The sequence below is a fragment of the Neolamprologus brichardi genome, chromosome 9 (assembly GCF_056152115.1).
Source record: "Neolamprologus brichardi isolate AB-2024 chromosome 9, ASM5615211v1, whole genome shotgun sequence".
NCBI classification, from domain to species: Eukaryota; Metazoa; Chordata; class Actinopteri; order Cichliformes; family Cichlidae; genus Neolamprologus; species Neolamprologus brichardi.
In genome coordinates, this window is record NC_142112.1 from 21,797,002 (window position 1) to 21,821,531 (window position 24,530).

At 40.8% G+C, this 24,530-nt stretch overlaps 1 protein-coding gene across 2 annotated transcripts in view; it reads left to right on the forward strand.

Annotated features, from left to right (window-relative positions):
- The window catches only part of stau2 (staufen double-stranded RNA binding protein 2), a 103,701-nt gene extending 79,171 nt beyond the window's left edge, over nt 1-24,530 (forward strand). The window contains exons 14-15 of one of the 2 annotated variants that reach the window (XM_087846112.1): nt 21,862-21,932; nt 23,014-24,530. In XM_087846112.1, coding sequence (XP_087702238.1) covers nt 21,862-21,932; nt 23,014-23,107 — 165 coding nt within the window. In that variant the 3' untranslated portion in view covers nt 23,108-24,530. The remainder of the gene's footprint in view (nt 1-21,861; nt 21,933-23,013) is intronic. The other variant, XM_035909425.2, reaches the window with a different exon arrangement.

Here is a 24,530-nt window from a genome sequence, read left to right on the forward strand (position 1 = left end):
TACATGTCTATCTCACAAGCATAAATACAATCACACACACACATAGACAAACACACATGCTGCACAATGACCTGTATTATGGGTTGTAATTATGCTCTTTGTTGCTTTCCTGACTTGATGAAATCTGATCTCCGAGATGCGTACACCCTATTTGTTTGCAATGGTTGTTTTTGATTCCCACTGAATACTGTGTCATTATTTACCGAAATTACTGGCATTCAGGTTTTGCTGACAGCTTCTTGGGGTGGGGGGGGGGGGGGGGGGGGGAGCAGAAGTCGAGGTTCCTCCTGCCTTATACAGAATTACCAGTGATTTGTTTTATCCGATCTACTTAAGTGTTCAGCTGCAAATAACTAAACCTCTAGCGGTGATCAGTGTGTCTGGATGTGTACTGAGTTATGGAAATGACCGTAGCAATTGGGGAATGTTATTCTGTCTGTCTGAGTCCCACCACCGCAGCCACCTCCCCCTCATCCCGATGTGAACAAATTCTCAGGCCTCTAGCAACAGACATTTTGAACACTCACAACAACAGTCCCATAGGAGGTTAACACCACTTACAATTAAGGTGTCACTTACCCCTGCGGTTTAACACTTTCTGTGTGTGTGTGCGTGTGTGTGTGTGTGTGTGTGTGTGTGTGTGTGTGTGCCTGCCCGCCTCCTAACAGTATCTTCGTAATCTACTAAATCTCCTCTGTAAATAAAGTCACAAGTGACAACTTGTGTTCTGTTTTATATGCAAATTCAGCCCAGCCCTTTGCATTTAAAGGAGATAAGGAAAGATTAAGCAAACCACACTGTCACTACATAAATGTGAGAGGAAGAAGCTGTGGCAAGTGAAACATGGGCATTCGCTCTTTTTTGTTAAGGCTGATGAGCCCCTATTTTGCACATCTTAGCAACCAATGTGCCTCCTCTTTTCTCTTCAGTATCACTTCTATAATATGCTCTGCATACCAAGTTAAATATCTGATTGATCAAATACTTACGTGATTCTGATCTACTGGTAATTCAAATGACTATACTGAATTGTTTGAAAGTCACAAATAATGGGTAACGGGCACAACTGCTGTCCAATATTGAAAGGGCTGAGACTACAAGATATCTTTGGTTAATAGGTTTGTCACTGTGTCAGATTAGGCAATTATAGAGCCATAAACATTACCGACATTACTGAATACACACTGCTCCCCTACAGGGCTGCTAGTCTTTTTTTATGATTTTATTTTGTCATTCTTTTATTTGTTGGCGATAATGACATGATTTGCTTGTAGAAAACTGCTATGTTTTTGTTTTGAAAGTGTAGTTGCTGTCTTTTCCTATCACTGCAAGCTGGAAAGCTTCTTGCCTATAACAGGCTCTGGTTAGAGAAACCTTCCAGGTTGACCTGGTTCATGTGTTGCTACACCAAGAGCAAAACAAGGACTACTGTCAGCTGTGGTAGAGCGTTGGCAGTCTGTGAATGGTCCATATACCTGTAGAGTCAATGGAGGCAGTTTACAAAGTCTGTGGTACCAGTCTTTGGGCTAGTCTTGCTCGTGCTGCTGTCAAGCCATCAGCCAGTTGCTGAGTAGAGCGGAGTTATAACATTCAAAGAGCTGAAGTTGAGCTGGGTGTTAAAAACAATGGAAAATGCATCATGCAACACTGCAGCCACTGTCTGGGCTTTTCATGCTGTATTTTTTCTTTTTTGGATGTTTTGTTGTGCTTTTTTTCACACAGTTTTTTCTCCCTTAAAATCCGCTGTAGCACTCTTTCCTTTTCCAGTCTAGTTGTCAACCAATCAAGCACAGTGTCATCCACATCCAGCATTATGCATTTGGGATTTTGGGGGACTGCATGGGAACATGTTAGCGTTAGGTGAAAACCCCTTTCTTTAGGCTTTTGCTGGGGAAAAGCTTATATGCCTTTGTGTATGCATATGCAAAGGAACATAATTGCAGGGCAATGAATTACATATATACAGCAGCTTTTATTGATTTTATGGGGACTGAGATTAAAGATAAAAAAAAAAACCCATCTACCATCATTTCTTAATCTCACTCATTAACAACCTATATCATAATTAAATTGTTAAAGCTTCCTTTTTATGGATAGCGCTGTATGATTGCTTGATGGCAGGGACCTTAAATTTCCCACAGACATGTCATCTCCTTGAAATTGCATTTCTGCTCTAGAGATGCTATTAGGTAACTTTTATTATGTGTGAAGAGCATTGATTCCCCATGTTCCAGTGTTTTTTGGTTTTTTTTTACTAAGCTAGGTTAATCACTGACTCTGGTTATATAAAGTCATTTTCACACATGCAATGCAGCTCTGGACTTCACTAGAGGTCACACAATGTCGCTGCATGTGAGAAAGAAAATGTCAGTTTGATACTCTCATGTCTCATCTTTGTGATGTCTGTTGGACCCCTTGGGAGACTACACATTTAATTGTTCGTATTTATAGCAACATGAAGTGAACTATATACTGTTGTGTGCTATATGTTAGAAATGACTGCTTCAGATAGTGTACTATGCTTGGAGGATGTTCACAGATATAATAGAAAATGTTATTTAATTGCTGAACAGTCTGGCTTATTGAAGCATAACTCAAACAGGTTGATTTTTTAAATGATTTTAATTAATGGTATTTTTTAAGAGGAAAAAATTGTTTTAAATCAAAGCTTAATATGCAAAATAGTCCGATGTTAAAAGCGTGTGTTTGCATATCTTAAGAAGCTGTTGCACCTGATCGATTTAATGGAAGCACAGCCCCAACAAGAGAGCTGTTAGCTAAAACGCTCAGAGGGTTGTACAACTCTTTTAAGATGGAAACCCAACAGAGTGTGGCAAGAGATGCTGGTTGTTCCCAGTAAGCTGTGTCTAAAACATGGTACAGGCAAAACGGGAAGATTACGAAAGGAAGATCTCAAAGCATCTGGACAGAAAACTCAAAGCAATATGTCCTGAAAATGGAAAATTGCACAACAAAAGAAATGAAAAGCAAATGGTCAGAAATAGGAGTCAGTGCCTGTGACAAAAACAGTGCTAACAACAGAAGAAAAAAAGGTTTTAGAGGGCTGAAGAGAAACAGTCATTGACTGTGATTTGATGAAGCACTATTCAGTGATGAATTACAGATCTGCGTTATCCAGAGAGTTGATGCTAGAACTTTTAACTTGTGCTTTTCCAGTGAAATATATTAGATACAAAGAAGAAGTAGCTAATTTCCCCTTTCAATTATATTATTGGGTTGCTTATATGGCTGGTAAAAGGGGAGAGATGGCAAGCGTGACCTCAAGGGATAAGGGATAACCGCTGGTTACCAAGAGATTAGTGACAGCTCTCTAGGCCTGTGTGAATGAGGCTTCAGCAACCACGAGCAACCAGTTAGGGAATGCTAATTTTTCTGTAGTGACTGGTGGTTGCCAGGCGGTTGCAACTGGTCTGTAGGACTGTGTGACTGGAAAATTATGTTTTTTAAGGAGTAGACTCCATACCTCAAACAGTTTAGCCCATTATGAAAGAAAGTGCTAATTGTAATCTTTTTGTTGATTAGTTTAATTAGTTAAAGTTTGATCAAAGGCGTTCTTATATTTTCGCTTTACAAATGTGTGTCTCTTTAGAAACCACATTATTTCATTGTTTCCTTTTATGATGTATATGAATGCTTATACAACAATAAGCTGCAGTCCAGAAAAAAATATTTTAAATCCATATGTTACTCATCTGTGTTTGCTGTGATTACTTCCACTAAAGGAAACCGCAGTATGTTATTATCTCAGCGATTGTATGTACTTCTGCAGAATGTACACCTCGATTTACCACACGGGAGGGAATTATGTTTTGATTGCAGTTCTATAAGTGCATTGTAAACTGTGCGTGTTCAGTAGAGGAAGTTGTTTTATCTATTTTATTTGCAAATGCCCACATGCACATATATGCACGCATCTTGTTTGAGTGATGCAGTTAATGGCTTTCCCCAAACTGGTGTGGTTTATTGGAGATGCTTTCAAATAGGAGCTTTAATTCAGCACAGTTGGTACATAAACCTTTGTTTTTTGGTTCCCACTTTCCCTCAGGGACCCCTTCCATTCTTCTATTCCTGATTTCCCTCTCCTTCTCTCTGAACCCAAACTCGTTCCCTTTTTTTTTTTGCTCTCTGCTTCTCTGTCTGTCTTTCTCTCTTTGAGTCTCACACCGACTCCCACGTACACTTCTCCCTTGTGTCCAGTGAGTAAACGTGGAACCGTGTGAGCTTTCAGAAGGACTTTGAAATGAGACATGGCTAGGACATCAGAGGACCCTGACACTCTCAATGAAGCCTACTTGATTTATAAGTGAGCAGAGAGTGTTGCTGGTGGTGGTGGAGGGGGGAAGTGTTTCCAGAGGCACACAAGGCCACAAGGTCCTCCATTAGTATCTTGACCCCTGCTTCATGGGACCAACCACTGCACAGGAGAAGACAGGAGTAGAAGAATAGAGGGATAGGGGTACTTGGTGAAGGGGGTGGAGGGGTCTTTTTTACATAAGAAAGTCTGTTATTTACATTTTCACCACAGAGAAGGCAGCACAAATGAGAAACCCTACCTCGATCATTTGTCAGTGGCCTGCTGTGTCCTGACTCTGACGTCTGTTACTTGTACCTGATCCCTCACTCAGACCTGTCTCTGCTCCCTGTTTTACGATTCTACTCACTGTTTTACTGTTCACCATCTAATTAGCTGTGTCTTAATACACATAAAAACACAGCACAGTCTTGGTGTTTACTGTCTGTTTGCCATGCTGTAAAAATGTGTGAGTTTGCTCATAAAAACTTGCCCACAGATAAGTCCTCACTTTCATTTAATGGGCAAGATCAAAGCGTTGATAACGAATAACAGATTATAGCCTTTGTATTGTGCAGCTGCATAAAAGTTAACACTGATAGACTTATTTAGTTTGGCTATACCAGACAGTGCTTTTAATTGTGTTCTTTATTTTATGAAAAGCTTCATTTTAAGGAAGTCTGTGACTAAGCAAAACATTTACAGTGTTCACATTTTAACCAAATTACATTCTAGTGTTGTACTTATTAGAGATGGAACGATCCGATATTACGTATTGGTATCAGTCCGATACTGACCCAAATTACTGGATCGGATATCGGCGAGAAATAAAAAATGTAATCCGATCCATTAAATATCAAAAAAGCACCTCACAAAGCTTGCTACATGGCGTAACTCGGCTCATAACCGTAGCAGTATGCGTCACATGATAGAGCCGCTGTGCGTATTTGTAGCCTTGCTAGCAAACCAGCATTTCATCTCCGAGGAAGTTTTCCCAGAGAGAAGTAAAGCAAGTGTGTAAGTTCATCTCTGAATGTTTGTAAAGCATTCCCACGTTAAGCTTAACAACAGATATATGGAGCGACTGCCTCTCTCTCTCTCTCTCTCCTGCTGCTACTTCAATCGTGAAACTGATCAATGATCAGCTGATCGGCTTTTCTGTCGCGAGTCCGTCTCTCTTCTTAGTTTTTGGCCCACTTCTCACCAGAAAGAGGAAACCAGCGGCTGAACAACAGCAGCACGTTTAAGCTTGATAAGCTGTTGTTAGAATTTATTTAATATTACTTTCTAGACCAGGATCTTTTTCCAAGTAGCTGACGGCTGGTAACTGTGCAGGGGCGGATCTAGCAAAGTTTAGCCAGGGGGGCCGATAGGGCATGAACAGGGAAAAGGGGGCACAAAGACATACTTTTCATTCTTGTTCTCATTTAAAATATCTAGCTTTTAATAAATAATTATCTGACTCTTACACCCAAAGTTTTAATCTGATGTAAAATATATAGAAGTCCATTACTGTATATAGTAACTATTAAGTCTAATATACCCTAGTAAGCTATACTACTTTTTCCTTTGGGAAGATACCATCTGTGCAGTCTGCAATTCTGTTGAAGAAAGATGTTGAATCTATTTAATTATTCTTGAAAAATAATTTCTTTCTGTGCATTTTTCCCCCTGCATCAAATTAAATTTGATTACATCGATTAAGCATCATGAGCTGGAGGGTGGGGGGTGGTTCCCTATTTTTTTTTTTGCTGGGAGTTTGCAACCCTATTAGTTAGGTTGCTTGATATTTCTGCTAAGTACTCTTTAAAATACCAGAATAGGGAGGATGGAGCAGGTTTACGTTTATTAGATTGATCAGTATTGCTAAACTATGAAATATTTTGGGCGCAGTGTATTTTTTACATACAGGTATAACAGAATAGCTTTAGTGTTGTTATTTATTTAAACTTGAGTATAAACTTATACAAAATGCAGCAAGATATTAAAAAAAGTTTTATTGATTAAAAAACACACTATATCGGATTCATATCGGTATCGGCAGATATCCAAATTTATGGTATCGGTATCGGTATCGGACATAAAAAAGTGGTATCGTGCCATCTCTAGTACTTATCCATCAAGTATCGATGCAATATACAGGCATGTGAAAAAAGCACACAGATCTGAGGTTTTCACTAATATAAATTATCTTTAGCATTTACTTATTATTATTTATTTACTGTTGGTGTGAGGTGTTAATGCAGATTTGCTGTGGTTGCATGATTTATGCCCAGAGTGGCCAGACATTTCTACTTTGGTCTCATCTTTTCAAAAGACATTTTGTAGTTTCTTCAGACACAACTTTACCAACCCTAGCCGTGCTGCTTGTTTTTAGAGAAAAGAGGCTTTGTCCTGGCAACCCTTCTAAGCAAGCCATACTTATCTTTAACATTTAACATGCTCAATGAGGCCTGTAAAGTCTAAGATCTAGTTCCTGGGTCTTTTGCAATTTCTCTAAGCATTGCACTGTCTGATCTAGCAGCACCTTGCTGCTGCTTACCATAATTTCTATTGAAGCAGTAAAGGTGTTCTTAGTTTTTCACCTACAGCTGCATTTTAGCTTAGTTTTTTGTCAAATAATGACACAGTGCAGTGCGTGTTGTTGTTCAGCTGAAGTATTTACCCAACTTTAACTTGTAAAGACCAGACAATATTTTTGTTATGTCCTGACACATAAAACCTTAGAAATGAAGGAAGGTGTACTTTCTTTTTACCATGACGGTATACTATACATATACAGATAGGGATAAACAGAGACATAGAAATCCCTTTCCTTTGGAAAACATTGTGTCATGCTGCTTTTATGTTGTGTGTAAGGCTATTCTATGTTTGCTTATCACGTCACCTACTCTGTGTTTGGCTTTTGCTCATGTATGTGCTTGCAATTGGAGTCCATAACATTGTTTTTTTTCTGTGGAGGTCGGTTTCATGTTGTTTGTGACAGGCCTGCCAGCTATATGCTAACTTGGCAGATGCATTAGGCTAACATTTAAAAGTCTTTTATTCTCATCTAGTTCCATCTTTGGCTAGTTTATGTGGCCCCTCAACCAATTCATCAGAAAACCAGCCTTTTAGGGAAAGCCTGCCTCTTGATATAAGCATGCTGGAATTTATTGTTTTCTGTAAACATGCCTTATACATAATCTGTCTTCTCAATACACACTGCCAGTTGCCATAGGAACAAAGTAGGGTTTTCATAACACATGAAGGGCTAAGGCATGATGGGTCTCAGTCGCTCCTGTCACACAGTGAGTTTCAGGCCCAGATCAGTATTTCTTTGGATTTTAGTGTAAGATAAAAATGTCTGTCTGCTTCTTATGATTCTAATGAAAAACACTCACCAGCTTTGTGGGGATCCATTGCAAATTATAAAGCAGCACAACAGGTTTTAAAGATGGGTCCCTTGTGTGTAGTAGGTGATTAAAGTCCAAAAAGGAGCTGAGGGAGCAACAAAGCACAAGAGACAAGAGGAAGAATGTGTAAAACGCTGTCTGACTCCATGTCCTCTCTTGTTACCGGATGTCCTTGTCCAGCAAACATGTATTCGCATACACACTGCTGTCTCTAACACAAAAATATAAAAAGGCTCATGATGGAGGGTCGAGCATTATTACATACAGCTGGCTTCTGTCACTATATAGCCTAAGCACATCTTCTACTCTGTATCTTAACCCTTTCATATACTGCTTTCAGAGGCTCCTTTTTTTAATATTCACGCCTACAAACTTCTCCTGAAAAGGCAGCAAGTTATAAATCTTAAAAATCATTTTTTTCTAATGTATGTAGCACCATTTCAGAACAATTTCCTGTATACAACCACTGAGAAAGCCTCATCAATGACTGGCTATCTGTGAACTATTGGGAATTTTTGATCATATTAAATATCAGTGTGTCAGTTTTGTCACAATCGACAGTTTTCAGCATAATTTTAAAGTTTTGAATATACTCTGACACACCAACAGCTTGACACATGACGGCCAAAGTTGTTGGCACGGGCACATGCGCAGTTGGTGCGTTGTAAAGTCTCTACGATCGAGTCCACACAATCCCCCCAAAAATGGCAGACACGCAGACATTAACACGGATCCTCATATTCACCATCTAATGACAAAATGTATGTCACTTGGATTCAGTTCTAGTAAGTGATTTACTTTATTTTGGTCTCTTACATAAATAAACTATATGGGCAAAAGTACTGGGCCACCTAGTCGTTACAACTACAGGAGATGCTCATTCATGGAAACTGGGGGTGAGCCTCAAAATTATATCACAATGTTTCAAGAACATTTGCGATAATAGTATTTCTTACGATATGGTCGGGGGTGGGGGTGCAGGCAGCAACATTTAAAGTGTGAGTAAATGAGCTTCTGTCACTGATGACTCACTGGCTATTTCAAAATGTGAATTTGTTGCCACATGGTGCCGTTAGCAGTAAGCAGTATAAAGCAGTATAAAGCAGTATAAAGCAGTAAACTTTATAGTGCAATAGTAGTGACTCAACAATATATCTAGTGATACAGCAGAAGTCAAATGTACACACAAAAGTAGCACAGTTACTGTTTGCCCCAGACATTTTACGTAGTAAGTATAAGAATAACTGCTTAATGCTTTAGTTCAGCGGTCCCCAACCCCCAGGCCACGGACCGGGATTGGTCCATGAGTCGTTTGGTACCGGGCCACGTGAGTTGAGGCTCGGGTGTGAAATTCATGGTTTTCAGGGTTTTTATCGGGTTTTAGTGTTATTTTTAAAGTCTTTTTAAGCATGAACTCTGTTTCCCTGTGTCTTTTCCTGTGTGTTATGAATAAATCTTCCTTTTTTTTGGTACCAGTACTGGTTTTATTTTGTTGTATTTATCAGCGACCCTAAAGGCCGGTCTGTGAAAATATTGTCGGACATAAACCGGTCCGTGGCGCCAAAAAGTGTGGGGACCGCTGCTTTAACTTAACCTTGTGACTCGTCAGGAGCCTGTGCAATGTTTTCAATCATAACACTGAAAAATAATTTGTATCTTCGGTCAGACTTTTTAGCCACCTGCTTAAAGCTGTGCTTTTTTACAATCTAACTGCATCAGTAATTTCCCTGCACTGTTTACTCTTCCTAAATGATGTCCCCCTAGCAAGTGAAGCTAGTGATGCTTGGTTGAGTCTTTTGTTTACTTTTGAGTCGCTCATCAGTAGCTCCTAGTGTGGCCTCCTTCATAGCCTGGTTGTGGTTGACAGTTTGTTTTTGCCTCAATTGTTGTTGATTCCACTTTTAGAGGAAATTTTGCAAAGCATTGTCTGTTGTTGGAGGTTGTTAAATTAGCTCACACACTGGGGGACTTAAACACTGAAGGTGATATGATATTTTTATATCATGTAAAAATTTATACCAGTATTATCACAGTCAATATAATATGGCATAGCCCTTATGGAAAACCACACTATGAAGCTCCCAGCCCACAGGTTTTGTAATGCCAGACAAGGTTGTTGAGTGAGCATGACAACTTTTACATGCTGTGGGCCTGAGCGTTTGGAGACTCTGTAACTTTACATGGTCTGCCGCTATGTGGCTTAGTAGCTGTGGCTCCTAAACTCTTCTGTTTCACAATAATACAGTTGATCATGGAAGCTCTACGAATGAAGAAATTTTATAGACTGGCTTATTGCAATGAAAGCATCCTGTTACAATACTTCACTGGAATTCAGTGACCTTTTTAGAAAGACCTATTCTTTCACAAATGTTTCACAACATTGTGTCTGCATAGCAGTGGAAGCTATTCGCTAATAATTTTGCCAAAATGAAGCTTGTATAACATGAAAACTCTTGGTGCTAGCACAGAGACCTGTAAACCTCAATTTATGTGTTTCAACAAACGATCATTTACATGAACTAATTGGAGTCTGAATTTCATAAATTTGACTTAAATTAGCACAGTACAAGTTTATTTAATCCTACTGATGTGTTCTGGTCTTTGAAATCTAGGACAAGTTATTCACCATTGCTGTTTGTGTGCTACAGTACAACATGCTATAAATCCGAACTGAAAACACTCAAATAATTTCTGTGTAAGTGTTCATGTCATTCATTTGTTTATTTTAAAGATTTCATTTAGTAAGTTAGATGTAATGCTATACTGTTGGAGTTTTTAAGTAAAGATTAAATTCTAACATTTTTCAAATCCTGCAGCACCTTTTCACAAAGATAGATTGGTTACATGTAAATGACACTGGAACATCCTTGACCAGTGTACTTGGTATGGTGTATAAAATACAAATAGGCATTATCGATATTTCTGAAGCTGCTGTACTTGACAATGCAGCTGTTAGATTTGAGGGGACATTTTTTGTGGACTTGTTTTGGGGTGATTGTGGCTCAAGAGTTGGCAGTTTGTCTTGTAATCAGAAGGTTGCCGGTTCGAGCCCCGGCTCGGACAGCCTCAGTCGTTGTGTCCTTGGGCAAGACACTTCACCCGTTGCCTACTGGTGGTGGTCAGAGGGCCCGGTGGCGCCAGTGTTCGGCAGCCTCGCCTCTGTCAGTGCGCCCCAGGGTGGCTGTGGCTACAATGTAGCTTGCCATCACCAGTGTGTGAATGGGTGGATGACTGATTGTGTAAAGCGCTTTGGGGTCCTTAGGGACTAGAAAAGCGCTATACAAATACAGGCCATTTACCATTTACCATTTGTTTTCTCTAATAGTTTTTGTATTTCTAAAGAGCTAATGTAGTCAGGTAAATGGATGCAAGGCTCAACAAACCTATAGCTCCTATATCCCTACAAAAAAACTTGTTTTCCTGCATTAACAGTTAACTATTAACTGTCCCCACCGATCTGCGTCAGAACAAAATAGATAGTGTGATTAACAGCAATGACCAGGTTCATTTACAAGCCAAATGAGTGTAATAATAAACTAAACTAAACTAAACCTGCATGCCAAGCATTCAGTTAGATAAAAATGTAAAGCCAATAAATTAAAAAAGGGGGAGGTGGATAACAAACACAATGAATATAACCTTTTAATGTTTTGGGTGTAAATTCAAAGAGTAATGCTTTAGATTGAGTCACAGTATAACTATATTTAGGTTTTGGGATGATTAATAACTTTCAGTCTCTATTAGTCTTCCACTCAAGTGCTCTTTTTGTTCCTAAAGTGTTAAAAAATTTCGTAACTCAAGACAATCACATTGGTATAGGAGTTTTTAACTTGCATGAAGTTACTGTCCTGATGACTCATCTTACCCAACTTCTCCTTTGTCTGAACCATTTTTAATACAAACAGGATATTAGCTTCTATCACTTATCCCACAATGAAGAAATAATTGGACTACAATTTAAATTGGGAGGGCTGATAACAGCGAGCAATGCTCTTTGACATCCACCCTGATATCCTCATTAGAGATTGATTTGTTTCATGTGGTATCTCTGCTAAGGTTATTATCTATGCAAATTGTGGATGCGATTAAGACCTTGGATCCTACCTCTTGTGTTTGAGCTTCCACCCTGCACGTAGGAAAGGTCTTTTTCCTTTGGTTGTGTAGCAACAACCACAGCTATTACATTTGCATCCCCACCCTCGTACCACTGCCCACTTTAACTTGTCTGTGCACTTCATCACCAAGCAAACAGTGTGAGTTTGTCATTTTAAAACCCACACACTGAGAATTGGCAGGGAGACAGGGGTTGAAAGGATCCATCTTTGACAGTCAGATCGAAAGGAAAGGTAGATTAGCCTGCAGAAAAGAGAGAAATGGGACGTCTCTTGGGGCCGATCACTATCTCTGCGTTGATAAGAGAGCGAGTGCCTGAAGGCTGGCTTTCCTTCCCACCGCTTTTTGTGCCTTCCCCAGAGCAATTTGAGTCCAATTGTCCAGGATTATAGAAGCTTCTCCCTCTGGCATAGAAAGGTGGATCCCTGCAGGTGGAGACGGGGTGATGTAACTCTGTTTTGCAGTCAGCAGGGAAACCTGATAGAAATGGATGGTTAGGTGCTGTTTTCCAAACCTCCCACCATGACTTTACTATAATCCCAGAGAAGGAACTTGAGAAAAACATTTTATGAAAATCTCAACTTCCCAGTACTTTGAAAGACTTACCATCAGAGGTTTTTTTATTTGTGTCATCCACATAGGCATGCCATTAACATTATGAATCAAATAATCTCAGTTCATTGAATGAATCATAAAAGAATAGTCCATCCAGATGGTCTCATTATCCAGGTTGTGTCTCTATGGTGGTTTTTCTCCATAAAAATTCAAGGCATCTACGTTTTAGAGAACTTTCAGCTTAGTCAGTGGTCAGGTTGGTGAGTCACCGGCCTTGAGGCTGTTTTTTTGACAGACTGAGTATCTTCACAGGCAGTAGTCCCGTCACTAATGCATTCCACACGCTCTGTATCTCATCCAAAGGAGAATTTAGTCAGTGTTTCATTAACAATCATTGAGTAATTTGGCAGGCGTACACAGGTTCTCTTGAGTAAATCCATTCTCACTGAAAATGTGTCCCTACCTTCATTTTATTGGAAATGTAAGTTTCTCTGCTGTGTCAGAGACTCTTGATGGCAGTTGCTTATTATTGACCTAGATTGGATTATAGTGAAGGCAAAGGACTCGTATACTACACACAGCAGCACAGAAATGCAACTGGCTGGTGTTTTTATGTTTTTAAGGAAAATTGCGACTTCCAGTTAAAATTTAAATCTGTTCTCTATTTATATGTATGTATGCATACACAATGTTAGAATAAAGAATTCTAGCAGAATACTAAATAATATAATTCTTTCTTCTTTTGCAAGCCATATATACTGAACGGTTCATACAGGCTGGATAGTGCTAACAGTTTAAAAATAGTGCTAGCAGTTTTATCTGCTTCATGCGGCTTCTGCTGATATAATGTTATCGTATCAAAAATAACTGAGCCCAGTGATAAAATTCCTTGAAAAGTTATATCGTGGCAAAGTTAACTCAGTCTATCACAGAGCCCGTCTGTATCTGCTTATCCTCTAAGATGCTTTGCTGACAAGGCAGAAGTATGGTATGCTGAGGTGATTCTGCCCCTCGCCCTTTGCCCATATGTTTTGTATTTACGCCCTAGGAGGTGCCATGCTCAGCAGCGCGGTGGTGGAAGGGGATAAAGCAGGCCTCTCTGGCCCAAATGACGCATGACATGGTGCTTCGCCCCAGGCCCTTATTTATGGCTTCCCATGTCAGCGGAGGCTTGCTCCCCTGGGGAGCCCCACAGCCGTTATCCGCTAACTTAGCTCAGCCAGTCCGCAGGGCTAATATCACGCCTGGAAGATGCACAAAGGGAAATACTATCCACTCCCGGAATTCAGATCAGCATAATGTGGAAGCATGCACATGTGACCGAGTCGTACGGAGAAATCAAATTGAATTCCTCATAGAGAAGGTTTTTTTTAGCTGTCACATCACAATTGCTACACTGTTGGAAAGAAGCAAACCCACATACATGAAGTGCTACTTCAGAGGAATTAACGTCATATCAGGCTGAAGCTAGGCCACTGCCAGGCACACACTGCCTCTTTTATTCATGCCTCTGATGTGGGAAAGGATGTGAAATCTGGAGAGAGAGTGAGGAAGAGGTTTGGTGTGTGGATCTGAATACATTTTCTCTGTAGTTACTCGAGAATCCATGTACATATCACACCGCATTAACAAATAGAAGCATACACTGCCAGCCCTCATGCACACACAGGTGTTCTGCACGAGCTGTCCCGGAATGTTCCAGTGATCCCTGTCCAGGGTTTTGATGTGGGTAGAGGAAAAAGGAAAGAATTTAGCGGAAAACGAAAGCCAAGGGATGAGATGAAGCCGAGCAGTAGATGGCAGATATTTAAGAAAAAGAGAAGAGAGGGTCCGCAAAGTATATCTGAAAGAATTTATTGGAGATCAGAGGAAGGTTTGACGTGATGACATGATGGTAACAACAGGGTTAACAAAGGACAAAAAAAGATGGCTGGGGTTTTCTCTTCCCGGGTATCTCATATTTCTTTCTGCTTTGAGGAATGAGCGCAAAAAAGGGAGCACTGTCAAGGTTTTATGTGGCCTTTTGAAAACAGAACAAACCCTCTACAGAACAATATATCCAGCCTCAGAACTTCTCCGACATGAGCGCACTCATTTTCCCAACTTCCCAGGTCCTCCCTGTAAAACACCCTGTTTGATATCCACTCTGGTCATTGTTTAGTCTAGTGGATATCCCTTAGATCATCCTCATCAGCAGCTGTCCTGCATCCCCTTCATGTTCTTTGCGTCCCCATCTCATAGCAGCCCCAGAACAGTCACCTGTCGTCAATTAAACATTTTGAACCATTACTAAGATTGGGCATGTTTTTTTGTGGGATGAGAGGATGAAGGGTTATTGCACTATTGAACAAACAAAAGCGAACAGTTTGAGTTACAGTTCGTCCACCCCATCGCAGTCTCAAGTTCTTCAATGAAACTGGAAGTGCTTGTGTGACAATGCTGTGGTTTGTGTATAACAGGGGTGTGTGTAGTGGTACTTGGTAGAAGTGAGGAAGTGTGTCTTGGCTAATATTGTTCCTGTAAGCGATGCAGCGCTCCAATTTCTGCCCATAATTATTATTATTTGTCGAGCAGCTCATGAATGATTTCAGTTTTGGTTTCATTTCACGTTAGTCTCTCACGCTTAATGGGGGTTTTTTGGTATGCATGTTGGTGTAGCAGCTTGGGGTGGATTGTAGTCTTAAGAACAAGAAGAATTTGTGTTTTTTCCTTTTAAATGCCACATGGTTTAGACCAGGGGTCCCCAATCCCAGTCCACGAGGGCCGGTGTCCCTGCAGGTTTTAGATGTGTCCTTGATCCATCACAGCTGATTTAAATGGATAAATCACCTTCTCAACATGTATTGAAGTTCTCCAGAGGCCTGGTAATGAACTAATCATGTGATTCAGGTGTGTTGACCCAGGGTGAGATCTAAAACCTGCAGGGACACCGGCCCTCGTGGACTGGGATTGGGGACCCCTGGTTTAGACAATGTAGCCTGATCAAAGTGAGAATGGGAGTGTGGTGGGGTGTGGTTTGTGGCTCAGCTGCAGGGGAGGGGTGGTTGCCTCTGATTCTCATAGAATGGACTTGAGATTAGAAAAGGGTTATTTGTGCTGGACTGCACAGAACCAGAACAAAGCTTTTTCTTGGTTAAAAGGGAGACACTTCAGTACTCTGTGGATTATCCCAGAGTGTACTGAAGTGGTGACTGGACTGTCATCTTGCCTTCTGTAGAGCATAAACAGGATCTTATCTGATAACCCAACAGAATGAAAAAACTAGGCAGATGTTTTCTTACAGAATACGTGCAGAAAGCAAACATGCAAGACTGAATGATATGCTGGTGGTCTTCACCTAATTGGGGCCTCCTTGGTGTCTTTGATGGCTGCTAAAGGTCAGAGAATGAAGTGATGGAGATTCAAAGTCTGAAAACGCCAATCCCCTCATCTGTCTGGTTCCTTTCCAGGCTAGCATTCTGCTTTGTCTTCTCTTTGTTCCCCAGATTGTCTATATTGCTTCTCTGAAACTCAGTTGTCTAGTTGTGAGAGCTGATACAGGGGTCTGATTTGTCAGGGTCAATGTGATCCAACGATCCATCAGATCTGACATGCTGATGCGGTAGACTCCTCTGGGACTTGAACTTTGTTTGGCTAAGCCGCTGATGGAAGCGTAGCCTCTGTCGGTGAAGCTATTAAGAGCGCAGCAGGCCCAGAAAAATGAGCCACCCTTGTCACTCCACATCAGGAGCTCAGCCACGGTTACAGATCCTCCTCAGACCTGTCACATTCAACCAGTGTTTGTCTAAGCCTTTGAACTCGGGACTGCTAGATAGATAGATGGATGAGCTCATGTGTGAAGTGCTTTTGGGGTTCTTCAGGTTGGCTACCAGGCTTGCATTAATGATGGGTGCTGGTTTGTTATCTAGAGCTAGAGCAAATAAAGAGGAATAACTGGAGTGGTTTCCCTGTAAATTCGACAAACTGTGCTTCAAACGTCCAAAAATTTGAAGAACACCCGAATGGAAATACACACACAATGCACAGGATGTTTAGTAATTGCAGAAAGTACACAGGAGACATCAGTGTTTTACATCTCTATGACTGTGAGGTAAAAAGAGTATAATGCTGTTTTCTTGATTGTTAATTTGCCCAGTTAGCTAATGTCATAAATAAATATACGATTAAAACTCTTTAAGCTCTTTTTCAAACCATCTTATAACATCTTACCAGCCAAAAATTGATATGACACAACAAACAGTTACCAGGCACAGAGTACGTGTCCTCTGATTTGCAGATTAGCCCAACCCAACTGATGTTGGGCTGATCCGTGCATCGTTACTAGAATTGTACATGTTATAACAAAAGGTAAACTTGTATGTAGAACTTCATGCTTGTTACTTCCTGCTGGGGGGCTCTGTGTCAGCACGTTGCTTTTGCAAAAACTGTGATCTTGTTTTTGGTTTTTGTTTGTTTGTTTTAAAGTTGGCTACACATGGTGTATTAAACATTTCATATGTGAGGTTCGGCTTGGGTCCAAGTGATGAAAATTTCCTCATCATTTTTTTTAATTTCTGACACTATATTCCTGAATATATAGGCACCGTTGTCCATTTGTCCAAGCAGACCAGGGCATCGTTTAATAACAACAACTAATAGTTTGTGTTGTCCATGATCGCATGTTCTTATGCTATACTCAGAAATGCTTGTCAGGGGATCTCACCGTTTCAGACAAACTGCCTTTCCCACACCTTTTCATTTTTGGATTTAGACCTGGCTCTAACTTTCTCAAACTCACAACCAAATATTTACACCACTGAAGCTATTACAAGGTATGTGGGAGTGGGAAAGCAGGCAGAGACTTAAGAGGATATTAAACAATTTTCTAGTTAGTTAGTTTTAAGCTTCAAATTCAAAAATCATTGCTTTCCTCTTCCATTTATCAACGGCTTGGGGCACAGCATCCTCCTCATTGTCTCCTCACCCGCCTCTCACTGTCTCTTTGCTCCATGGCAGAGATGGAACACCTCCACCTTGCGTTTCCCGGCCTCAGACTAAACACACTCTCCTTGTGTTGATGCATCAGTGTAGCGACTGACTCTAACGACGGTCAACTTATCACATTAGAAAAATAATGATTTCACTGGCTGCCTTTCCCACAGATAGGCCCAGTGTTTGTCTTAGGCTCCGTGTCCTTCACTGTGCTGCTGTGCCCTTATGCCTGCCTGTCGTATATCAGCAACGCTGCCACTGTCAAGCCCCCTGATTTATGGCTGTTTATCTCTAGCCCCTACCCCACCACCAGCACCCCTCCCACTCCAACAGATGGTCTCTAGCTATTTACTCAGGGAGAAAATGGTCCCAATCTGGTTGCTTAAATACAACAAAAAAGAAGTTTATGGGAAGGCTGATTTCAAGTTATTTGTCATGTGAGAAAACAGGATATCTGCCCCTGTTTTTGTGATCAGGTAGGATACTGATAATATCTGCTAGATTAATCTGACTGGTTACCTTCTTATCTTGATGACTTCCCACTTCAGTATGTGGACAACCTTGACCATTGTGAAATGACATGTAACTGCATATTTATAAAACAAATCACCACAAGCATTACAGCAGCGTTCCCCTGGTATCATCTGTGGTTATTAACAGTGTAACTGTGAAAAAATCCCATCATCTGTCATGTTCTGGGCGGTTTTTGCCTTAAATCTCTTCAAGTATATTCTACCTCTAAATCTTTGTTGGCTGTCAGATGCTCACAGAGTAAAAAAAACACACATAGCCCAACCCAAACCATAAATTATCTGCTACAGATTCAAAGGGGCTTCACTTGATTTCTGTGTCTCTGGAGAAAGGGCCTATAAGTAGTAACTCAGCAGTATCAATTTTTTACATCAGTTCAGCTATTAGCGTTGTAGATTTTTTAGTACCTGTACGCATCACAGATTTTTCCCTCCTGAATTTGATGGATACAAACCAGATTTTGACCCTTGCACCTGTCAGTCATAAATTACAGTTCCTGGTTTATGTTTCTCATAGTTGAAGTGAAACACTTTTAAAATTATTTTGGACACAAGCACAGAGATAATAGTTTGTAACAGCCTTCTGTGCATATTGCATTCCATGGAGACATAGTGATATGGCATGTACTGGGATTCATATTTTCTCAGGATTAAAGCATGATTAATGTTTCCTCTCGCTTGCATATGGCTTAAATACAAATGGGTATTCACATGGAGACGTCTCTGTCTGTCTATTGGACTATCAGAGAAAATGCCTCTCAGTCAGATATCCTTGTGAGGAGAATGGCTAATTTATTATGAGAATAAAGTACTGAGTGACGTTGGTGGGCTTCATAATGAGGTAAACTCAGCCAGTCATCACATCTCACTCATCTAGAGCGCAAAACCACTTGTGTCTTATCTCGACTCTGATTAACCAGTGATGAAGTGTAACGGGTCCTGGCTAGCTTAGGCCACTGTCATAGCAGATGTGTGTTGAATAATAAAGTGAAACTGTTGGGATTTTTCCTCTTTGTTACAATGAGTTTTTATAGTATGTTAAAGTATATGAAAGAAGTGTAACTGGATACACTGGGTGATGAAATTTGCTGAATTATCAGTGACATTAAAATTCACTTGATCTGATTCCACTACGCAGTACTACAATCACACTAAGGAAAACAATGGTTGGAGACAACAACACGACAACAATTAATGCAAGGTGTGCAATGAGTTTGTGGTTTCGTTGCCTTTGAAATGGCTGCTACGAGGTCGATGATGATTCACAGTCAGATGCTGTCTTCAAACCAACTTTTAAGCAGGAAGTTGGCAATAAAATGGGAAACTCGGTCTGCTATCAGTTGGCAATCGGATAGTATCAAGTTGGCAACTACATGCAATCTGTTACATGCAATCTGTTGCATTGGACATACACAGAAAATCAAATAAACTCCTTACACTCAGAGTCCAGCCTGAACCTCACAGATTTGCAACAAAAATCGACAACTATTGCTGTCTGAGAGCGACTGCAGCCAGTTCAAGTGGAGCCGCGATTATTTGCACACAGGTTGCCTCCCAAAAGGTGTCATATATAATCACCTTTCAATTAATAGTCACCTCAACTACTTTTTAGTTGATAGATGCAAAAAAGTTCAATGTAATCACCAGGCAACCATTGATTTTTCCTACTCATAACGGAGCTGCCTTTCAAGTTTTACTCAAGGGTAACTGAGCTATAAGGTGGTGGAGTGAGTCAGCTGATTTCCATCCCATTTGGTTTTGTTGTGTTTGGCCTGTCTTTATATTCCTTTTCATTTTAGGTATGTAAATCTAATTATATAAAACGAATTCAGTTTTAATTGTATCCCACATGCGGTCTTTCTTCATCTCTCCAGCACCATCACAGATAATTGCTCAGAGACAAAACAGTAGAACAAGTTCCTCCTCAGACAGATAATATGTGTACTTTTAGACACAAAGTGTTAGTATCTCCAACAGTGATCACTCGTGTAGACATATAGATTGATATTTTTCCCTTAGGCAGTGTTATTAGAAAACATAGCATGCATTTTCATTACTATGCAGATGATATCCAGCACAGACCAATTCGTTTAATTACAGGCAGGTCTTAAAGACATAAAGACCTGGATGTTCTATGATTTCCTGCTTTTAAATTCAGATTAAACAGAGGTTATTGTACTAGGCCCAAGAAACACGATATCTAACCATATTACTTGGTCTGGATGGCATAAACTTGAGGAATTTCTCACATTTCTCTGTGAGGAATCTGTGCTTCAATGCACATATTACACAAGTATGCAGGGCTGCTTTCTTCCATTTGCGCAATATCTCTAACATTAGAAACATCCTGTCCCTCTGTGATGCTGAGAAACATTATGTTTATGGATTTATCATTTCTAAACTGGACTACTGTATCCCTGAAAAGCTTTCAGTTGATCCAAAACGCTGTAGTGAGAGTACTGACAGACTAGAAAGAGAGAGGATATTTCTCCCATATTGGCTTCTCTTCACTGGCTCCCTGTTAAATCCAGAATTAAATTTAAAATCCTTCTGCTCACATACAAGTCTTGAAAGTCTTTCACTCACAGACTGCTAGTTTACTTGTGTCTCCTTGGAAAAGTAAAATGAGATTTCAGTTTCCACTCCCAGGTCAGCTCCCAGTTTGGATTCACGAGATGGATACCCTCTCTACTTTTAAGATTATCCTTAAAACCTTCCTTTTTGATATAATGTATAGTTAGGGCTGGATCAGGTGACCCTGTAGACATCTGCCCCTTCCTGAGCCAGAGCCTGATTCTGCTGGAGTTGTCTTCCTGTTAAAAGCAAGTTTTTCTTTCCCACTGTCGCCAAGTGCTTCCTCGTTAGGGGGTCATTTGTGTTGATACCAGTGGTATTAGTTCTGCTGTTGGATATATTCCCCACCTACCCTGTATCCTCAATCTGTATTAAGAGGAACAAAAGGGCTCAGGTCATCTCGACCTTCATCCAAGATGAAGGTTAAGAATAATGGCAGGATCTATGATTTTTCCTTCACACTTGTCAAGATCAGGTAGAACAGTTCATATTGGGACATGTAAACAGCTGTTATATCAAACTGTGGTCAAAGGTTGTAAAGTTTTAATGTCACAGTACAAATGTTAAGAAAACACTGGTAACAAAACTCGCTTGTTGTTGTTGTTGCCTTCCAGGCCCAAGTTGCATTGTGTGTGTGTGTGTGTCTATGCTGCACCCCTTGACTCCCACACATGTTGTATATGTTATGATAGCAGGCGGGACCCTTCTCACTTTGCTAGCAGCCCCTCAAGCTGCCACAGGCAGGCAGGCAATGAGCAGGAAGGAAATGACTTCATGGGATTTTTGGTCCAAGTTTGAAAATATAGATAGCATGTAGTGCCGTTTTTAATGACATCGCATCGGATTGCTTCAAGTGGCTGGTTGTGATTATGAGCTAAATGTGGCAGACACGGTAAATTCTAAGATAAATATTCTGTCGAGCACATGAGGCTGCACTACAGTTTTCTTTCTCGGCCACAAATTAACCCTAATTAAGTCATTACACAATTAACAATAAAAATGTTACATACACACTTGTCTGTCTTTAGTGTGTTTTTTAGGCTAGACTGATTGGATTTTTCTGCGCACTGTGCGCCGAAAACTTTATGATTTATTCCGACCTGCTGCTTTTGTTTAGCTACGGTCGCCACGAATACAGATGTCACTCTGGATTGACGTAGGAAAATGCGGAGCAGCCAAAACATAAAGTGGAAATGTTAACCCAATAACGCTAGATAAACAGTGAGAAGAGAGAGGCCAAAGACAACAGAGAGTGAAGGGAAAGTGTCCTGCTGGCATCAGGTTTCCCAGACTAAGTGTTATTTGAAAAGCAGCTGAAGGGTGACACTCACTCTCTTCCCACCCAAATCTCCCTTCCTTCCCTCCCTCCCTCCCCACTCACTCGACCATCTGTTGTTCCTTCTCTTCTCAGGCTGCTCTAAGTGCCTTGAAACAGCTGTCGGAGCAGGGACTGGACCCAGTGGATGGCCCCATCAAGGTACAGTAAGACCTGAATGATGCCCACATGGCTGCTGGGTTTATTAACCAGCTCCAGCCAGTGATGGTGGGCTTAGATCAGCTCCATGTACACCCACGCACACACGTCCATCACTTCCGCTCGACATTTTTCTTCCATAGGAAAGCAGCGGTAGGCGTATGTATTTACATGCACTGCGTTCCTGTCAGTGCCGAATACTTTGCATGATCGCTATCACTATTAAGGCTCAGTCATGACAGACACAAGGGCTTCCCTTCATTCATTCTCTCCTCCACGACGAGGAAGGGAGGGAAGGAAGGAGGAAGGCCGACAACAGAGAATCAAGTGGGAAAGCAGGAGCACCGCAGGGGGGTTTTTGGAAAACCGGGGAGGAAATTACTGTCAAGCGCCTGTGGTGTATTTTCATAGTAGGTGTGCCCTGGAAGAAAAAAAAAGAAGAAGAAGAAAAAAAAGTTTTTTTTACAGCCCTGTGTCTCCTTTAGAAGAAAAAAAGGGGAAAGGAACAAAAGGGAGGAAAAACAACTGCAGTGTTGCAACAGCTTTATTTACGTCACCAACAGAAATGAGGAGCAAATATGGCAGCAATTACTCTTTCACCTGAGCAGTTAATCACTCCTTTCTCTTTCCAGTCTTTCCCCTTGTGGTCCTCAGACTCATTAAGTCACCCATACTTTTCTATTAGCACATTCTCAGTTGTTGTTTTCAGATGGTTGCCGTTGCCAAGATGAAAACACAAAGCAGTACAAATTTGAACCTACTGTCTTATCATTGTCAGTGCTATCAGAGATGATTATGTCCTCCTAATAAAACAGCCCGAGAACAGGAGCCACAGCTGATCAGTTAGTGTGAAACAGACTGAGGTCAAGGGCTTGATAAGTGTCTTGACTCATAGCTGAAGCACTTTCAGTCTGTCCGCTTGGACGTTCTTTTACAACAACAATCACCTGTTTTTCTTTTTGACAAAGTATTACTCATTAAAGACTGAGGGAATCTTTTCATGAGAAACCCGTAGAGTAAACTTCCCAGTACAGGAGTAATTATTGGCAGCATTCCCCTCCTAACTCACAGTTTCACTTTTCGTTTCAGACCACTGAACCATGTGGGAGGGAGGACGGACATTAAACAGACTAACTCAGGCACCACCACTCAGGTCTGCAAGGATTCAAAGGCTGTCGTCTAGGAGCTAACAACCCCCCGAACCTCTCCTTCAACATACACACTCCCACCCCCACCTCCTATAACCCTGATCCCACATAACCTCCAGCCACCACCCGCAGTCCCCACCCTACCCTCTCTACCCCTCACGATCGCCACTGTATCCTGCAAAACCTGTCAACATGCAATAGGGTGGATGTGCACCGAGAAATGACCGACTAAAACACCATTACCCGAGTCTATGTGAAGACAACGCTATCTTAACACGTTTATTGATGATTTCAGTCAAAATTTAGAGGACAAGATAAATGAATAAATACAAAAACAAGCTAATGATAAATGCATGGTACTGTGTAAAATCAAGGGAAGTCCAAAGCGATACCCTGCATAGACAATTTTCCCTTTGGATAGATGTTGGTATGGTTAAAACAAATAATGTACATCATGCCATTGAAATACAAAAGAAACACATTAGGGGAGAAAACCAACTTCCATACAGTAGCTTTTCTTTTTTTTTTCTTCGGGGGTTTTATATTTCCTTTTAATTTTTTATTTTATTTTTTATTTGATCTTATTTGATTTTATCAATCTAACAATGCTTGAGTACTGTATTTAAAATTAACCAATGCCAGTGCTGTGAAAGTTGTAGTTGTTGTCTTCATATATAGTCACCCAGCTTACCTTGTATGCTGACATAAAAAAAGAGTTGATCTATCTATATGGATGTGTATGACTTTGCAAGAGTATCATATTCCAAAAAATAACACAGAAAAGTTTTTTTTCATGTGGACAAAAAGGACAAAACTGGTGTTAGCAGTAATCAGTAGAAGTGTTGACCCCCCAGGAGGAAAGGTTGGGTTAACCTTTTCACATCCTGAGGGGGCCTACCTGTTTTAACATGACCCCGCACTGGCATAGCATCACTGGAGCATCACCTGATCAACGGCGGTGAATGGGCCGCCCCATATGTACTTTTTAGGTCATAAAATAGGCCAGTTCTCCTCAACAGTGGCTAGGTTTTTTATTTTTTTGCACACATCCTCCAGTGCCAGTAAGCTTTCAGAATAACTCCAGAGAGGTTTTTTTTGTACGGTCTGCATGAAAAGTTCTCTCCATTCCAGTGATTTTATGTCAGTGGATCGTCCCCCCTTCCTCCCCCCTCCGCCCCACAGTTTTGTCGATCACATCTACACCCATTGTGTGTGTTGTATTGACCCACCAAAGCATCAACTGGGTGCTTTTAATGCCTGCATTCTGGAGTGCAGCTTTTGATTGAAGAGAGCCTGTAGCTCTAACCTGCAGGCTCTCTCTCCCTAAAGGCCACTTTGGATCACTTTGTCCACTGACATTGAGGATGTGTCTTCTTCTTCGCTGTGAGTGCGATGTGTAATAAGGCTGTGTCTGTTACTGAAATGCAGTAAAAACACCTCAGTTCATGTGGAAAAAAA